A 6,075-nucleotide genomic window follows, 5' to 3' on the forward strand; every position below is an offset into this window, starting at 1 on the left:
AAATTCTAATTTTTGTGAGTTCAAGTAATTTTACCGCCAATATCCCAAATAAAAACATATTTGAAAAGTTTGAAAAAAAATATCAATATTTAATTTCTACCTATGATGTAGTCAGAGTTATTTAAAAAGTTGCCATATGCTTGTAAAAATAGATATTAATTAATCCAATAGAAAAGCTTCCCAAATAATTTTAGGTAGAAAACTGAAATTTTAATTAATACTCGAAAGAAAAAAAAACTTAGATAACTTTTCCCCCTAAAACTTCATTTCACTACTAAATTCCTGTTAAAAGTAAAGAAACACAGCCAGCTAGAGCTTCAAATTCTTTAAGCAAAAGATTAAATTTTCACTAAAAAAAGAATCAATTGTGTACACAGACAAACATGGAAACTGTGGACAAACTAGTTGTAACGAGAGAACAACAAAATTTCTCTGATATTGGTTATGGGGAAAATTTTGATAGATTACAGTACTTGACATGCTTCAGAACACAAGGCACAGGACCCCTAGTGTTAACATCCAGCAAAAACGAAGGGATAGATAATGCCGAACTCTGCATCTCACTCAAAGACTGCAAACACTGTGTCATCGACAAATGGTTTTATGTCCCAAATAAGTGTTTGTGTATTGGTGGAGCTTCAAGGTTTTTAACCACTTCCATCCAAGGTTTGTCTATGATCAAGATAGAATTATTCGAAAGGGGTCCAATAAATAAAATAGGGTCTCTGAAACTAACAAAGTCGAAATTCTTTCTACCAAGGAGTTTCGTTTGGTAGTCTCTTAGTTTACGTTTCAAACTCCCACTAGGAGGACCTAAACTCTTTACTGCTCCATCCTGACCATTTACTATCCCACTTTCATCCTCTTGATCCACGGGCAACCCAAAGTCTATCCGGCAAAGTGCCCTAAAATATCAGAAAATGAAGAATATTAGAGTATAAGGGAGCACAAAATTGTCAAAAGTATGATCAAACTCCCCCATTTGTATGAACAAAATAAAATAAAAAGAAGAATATACAATCTCAATAGATGTAACAAGGACCCAAAGCTGTCAATTAGAGTAAGTTTAGATTTACCAGTATTGAGATTAGTTAATTCAGAAAATTTACACATAATGGTAAGCTTATGATAATTGTCGTTCTTAAAATGGTTTTCTAGCTGTTCAAGAAATACCATGTTTTTTTCTTAAAACTAGGATTCACGTCTAACCCTACAATATTTGGGGACTAATAACAATTGCTATGTAGGTTCTCAGGAGGGACTCGAACCTCAGAGTTAGCCACATGCCTGACCATTCGAGCTACCCGCTTACTTCCCGCATGATTATGCAAGTTACTTCCCGTTCAAGAAATACTTTCAAATGTATGATTATGCAAGTTACTTCCCGTATTTATACTACTGCGCTTACACCATTTAAATTTTTATACCATAACTATTCTTAAATGGAAATCCAAATTAGGCAAAATTAAAATGAAATTAGGTAAAAGGAGCACCTGGCACTATAAACAATCACAGTTGGTGATTTTGATGGTGGGAAACATAGACTAATGACTTCCCCAGGAAACTCCTGGAATCTTCGAGGTAGAACATGTGAATTTCGCCTGGACCAATCCCCCAATTTCTTCTCCTCCACATCTAATGCATAGACTTGATTTGAAGAAGTTGTAACTATAAGCACATTATTATTAAGTGGAGGAAAACCCCCAGCTGTAATAGAGGCACCATCTAGTCTTGCGATAAACCAGTGCTGTCTGTTTTTGAGAGGGCAAACAACAGTTACATTGCAATTGCAAAAAAGATGAAACGATATCTTTATTAAAAATAGTTGTTTGATGTTTACAATACTGCTCATTACAACAAATAGATGCAGAAAAGATCCATACCTCATTATCTCCAGATTGAAAATATATACATCTCCAAAGCAGTTGATGGCAGCTAGCCATTGCCCATCAGAACTGGTGAACATTTTAGTAATGGGAGGCTCGCTAGGTGGCAATCCTTCATCATGTGGATCATTGCAAGGAGTGAATACATTTATTATTTCTGAGTTGACCACATCTACAACCTACAGAATAAGGATCAAGAAACCAAAGTAAATGAGAAACAAAACACATTGCCAAATAAATAAAATTATAGAGACAAAGTAGTAGCTTACATAAATTTTTCTATCATGCCCGGCTATCATCAACTGAGAAGAATCAAAATTGAAAACCATGGAATGGGCATATGGTAGGTTTCGAGGAAGTTGTTTTTTATCCACAGTCCAACCACTCTTACCAATTTTACGTTTCAGTTCGAATAGGTTGGGTTTCACATGGTCAGAATAAGCAAAAAGGGTCCCTGAATTAGAAATGGTGCTACAAATAATTCTCCGAGATCCCTTACTCTTAATTCGAGCAAGCAGATCTGTAGCCACTGGGTTTCCAGAAGGACCATAAGCCATATCAGGAGGCGCACCATTTTTTGTTCGAACACAACATATATCCAACCAAGAAGCAGCCTGGACAAGAAGTAATGATGATTCATTGAATGCTGTATTTACTACCAGCTGAATAGGCACTCTCTGAGGTGCAGGACAAATATCATGTGGAGCAAACATTGTGAATTCCTTAGCTGAGTAGGCATAGAGCTTGGTATCATCACCGGCGGAAATAAGCATAGGAACACCCAAATGTGCCCACTTATGGTAACTAAAGTCAACCGGCTTTTCCTTACGTCGAAGTTTTTTCACATCTTGATCTGGTAATGGATCTGCAAATGTAAATAAAAAATAAAATTAACAAATGATTTTATGAACATACTATATGACAAAAGCATGCACTATGACAGAAAACAAGTAGTAGCAACAGCTTGTATATTGTTAAAATGACCTTCTCGGCTGATAGGCACAGCCACCGTCAAAGCCCTAACATCATGAGAATGAGCTCTTGTATAACCAACGTAGGTCCATCTCTTCATTGAATTAGAAGAATCACCATCAGTGGATTCTATTATCTCGCTTGAGAGCTTATAAAGAATAACCTACAAGTGAAAGCAGGTAAATGACCATTAAACCAAGATGAACATAGAACACAGACAAAAATGAGACAGTTTTACATAGGCACGACACTAAATCCAGTCAAACAATGAACCCTTGCATAGTCCAACTATATTGCATTCTAACCTTAAACTAGTAACCTAATCTCAATTTTACTTGATACTGAAACTTCATATAAAAACGACTTTCTACTCAAGTACATTGGATACAAATCCAATCTTAATGAATAGGACTGAGGACAACAATGACACCTGTGAACTCAGATAGCTTTGTTGTGGGCCAAACTAGGGGTTTCTAAACTTGTATTGAGAAGGTGAACCAAGGGACTTTCTAATCTTATATTGGAGAAGGTGATGTTATATGAAAGCATGTAAGGTCTTATTGGGCAAGCATACGTGAACATCATTTACAAGTGCTTCACTAAGCTCATAGCTACGGTAATCAACCAACTAAAAACTTAACTGAGTTGAATAAAATATAATGCTAAAAAATAGATCATCTGCAGAGCCTGATGTTATTATCAATCAAGAAAACATAGTTGTTAAACTTCTTAACTATTAAAAGCAAGACATTGATTGGTTAACCTTTAATATTTTGTTTGTCACTTAAACATGACAAATGGTAAGCTCTTAAAGACTATTTTGGTTTTGAAATATTGATATGACGGAGAAATACAATTATACACGACTTCTACTGAAACAAGCAAGTTTGTTCACTAATACAACCATGAAAATTGCATAAACGGATAAATGTTAAAATAGTTCATTTATTATTATTTCCTTTTCAATTATTACATATGGAAATTTATCCATATTCCACAAAGGAGAAAAAATGTATACCTGACCATCAGAACCTGCAGAAAACACCCTGTTATGTCCTGGAGCAGCTGCCAGTGCATTCACATCACCTTTATGATATGAATGTGCCTGCAACAGAGTCCCATGCTTACTGTCCCAAAATTGTACACTACCAGTACTATCCGCACTTACAAGTGTCCCAGACCTGGTGTCAACAAATCACCACATAAGCAATGTAGTCGCATGATGATTACCATTTTCGAAAAATAAATGATGATTCAACGTAATAGATACCTCAATGAAAGTAATGACCACACACAAAGATCGGGTCCACTGCCCAAACCTCCTAGTCCAACTGTAATCCTATAAATTTCATGACCCAATATTGGATTCCAGCATCTTATAAACCTGAGGGAAAGAAAAAAACCAATATTGAGACAATTATTACTGTTTAAGGCTTTAAAGCACCTTCACATATGTAGTGAAACATGAATACGAAGTAGGCATGCAGAAGAAGAAACTCAAGTAAATGAACATTCATACGCACCCATCACTGCTTCCCGCAAATATCCTTTTAGCATCAGGACTCCATGTCACGCTTAAAATTCGTCCTGAAAATAACAATTTCAACATGTCATCAAAATAAAGTCCATATTAAATTTATCCTTCTCTCCTCCCAGGAAGAAGAACAAGCGTACGGAGCAATCAAATAAAAATTTGAGAGCAAGAATGGCGATAGAGAGTAGATATCTCACCACTGACCCTGGGCAACGTTTTAGTGTAAATAAGTTTATCTTCAATAACACTGTATATTCGCACACAACCATCATCACAAGCTAATGCTACCCGTGGATTCTCAATAACTGACTGCACATGAAGCTCAGCAGAATCTGAGTCATCTTCACTATCACTACTTTCCTCATTTAAGTTATTACTTAAATATCCATTTCCTAAATGCTGCGTCCCCGGCTCTGTATTTTGATTACAGGGAGCCGCAGACATCTGCCATATTGACACGCCTGTTGAATCTAAAAGAGTCTGCGAATTCAAGTTATTTCAGTCAAACATCAGGGTTTAAAACACTTTGAACTAGAATAACACAAACTACATAGTTCAGGAAACGTTCTATAATAAAAGAAGCAACTGAACCTTTTTCTTGAGGAGGGAAATATCCCACTCGGAAACTGAGCCATCAATGCTAGACGATAATAGCCGGCCACAAGGCAAGTCCTTTGAGCCACCCCGACACCACACAAGCGACGAGACTCTTGAATCAGGGTCGCCATGAACAGTCTACCCACAAGAAGAAGGATTGAAAAAGAACCCAAAAAGAAAATTAGAAGCTACAATTAAATGAAATATATATACAAATATAAGCATGTATATCTTCATGTATGTTCTTTTGTGGGTTTGTACCAGCTGACAGTGCCAGCCAACAGAGCCGGGTGAGACGAGCCAAATCTCAAGAGATCCGTCCTCGCGAGCTGCAGCAACCTGAGAGTCGTCGACGCTGGTGGCTAGGGCTACTACTGGAGATGGCTTCCAATCAATTGTGCTGTTCCTGTAATAATAAGCTTCAACCATGTCGATACCCTAAGAAGTAAAAGTGGCTCCGATTTGAGTCGATTCGACTACGAAGCTTAGTGTGAGATGAGAGAGCATCCGAAGAGAACAACAGCTAAGACAGTGGAATTGAGAAGAGGCGGTGTGAAGTGTGAAGTGTGAAGTCAGGTTAGGTTTTTGAGGGTTTAAGCGCGGCGCTATTAATTGAAGTACCCTATCAGTTTCTTTCTGCAATTTACTCAATGGGCCGAATCTTTATTTTTTAAATAAATACTAAAGCCCTTTAGAAATTGGGCCCCTTTTTCTCTTTTGGGCTTTTTAATTATTGTTGCACACAATTGGAGTTGGGAAAATTACATGAAATATGGGATTTCATAACAAAGTTAGAAAAATATGGCATTTTTAGGTTTGCCACTTTTCTATGGCATTTTTTCACATTTAAGTTTTTTATGGTATTTGATATGCCATATTTTTATAAACTTATTATCCAATCCCATATTTTATGTTTTTGTTTTTAGCTTAATTAGTTTTATTTATTTTTTTAATTTATTTTACACTTACATTTTAAGGTTTCTTTTTATTTGAAAAATTTACACTAAATACTACATTTTTTTTCAAACATTACATTTTTAATTTGACAAGAACATTTTACTTTTATACTTTTATTAATTTTTTTTT

At 36.0% G+C, this 6,075-nt stretch overlaps 1 protein-coding gene across 1 annotated transcript; it reads right to left on the bottom strand.

Annotated features, from left to right (window-relative positions):
• Positions 1 to 322: 322 nt before the first annotated feature.
• On the bottom strand, positions 323 to 5,638 carry LOC115713424 (WD repeat-containing protein PCN). Its single transcript, XM_030641906.2, has 11 exons — positions 5,251 to 5,638; positions 4,984 to 5,127; positions 4,590 to 4,872; positions 4,382 to 4,445; positions 4,129 to 4,242; positions 3,877 to 4,039; positions 2,871 to 3,021; positions 2,156 to 2,751; positions 1,884 to 2,065; positions 1,494 to 1,751; positions 323 to 905 (listed from the first exon to the last, which is right to left on the bottom strand). The coding sequence occupies exons 1-11, from the start codon at positions 5,416 to 5,418 to the stop codon at positions 602 to 604; spliced, it is 2,427 nt and encodes an 808-aa protein (XP_030497766.1). The 5' UTR covers positions 5,419 to 5,638; the 3' UTR covers positions 323 to 601.
• Between the last annotated feature and the right edge of the window lie 437 nt (positions 5,639 to 6,075).

This window comes from Cannabis sativa, chromosome X (assembly GCF_029168945.1).
Source record: "Cannabis sativa cultivar Pink pepper isolate KNU-18-1 chromosome X, ASM2916894v1, whole genome shotgun sequence".
Classification (NCBI taxonomy): Eukaryota; Viridiplantae; Streptophyta; class Magnoliopsida; order Rosales; family Cannabaceae; genus Cannabis; species Cannabis sativa.

Excerpts from the sequence above, each read along its gene's own strand:
- LOC115713424 (XM_030641906.2), bottom strand. The coding sequence starts at position 5,418 with ATGGTTGAAGCTTATTATTACAGGAACAGCACAATTGATTGGAAGCCA. Across the intron at positions 4,873-4,983 it reads TTTCCCTCCTCAAGAAAAAG|ACTCTTTTAGATTCAACAGG; the intron begins GTTCAGTTGCTT and ends TTGAATTCGCAG. Across the intron at positions 4,446-4,589 it reads AACGTTGCCCAGGGTCAGTG|GACGAATTTTAAGCGTGACA; the intron begins GTGAGATATCTA and ends TGTTATTTTCAG.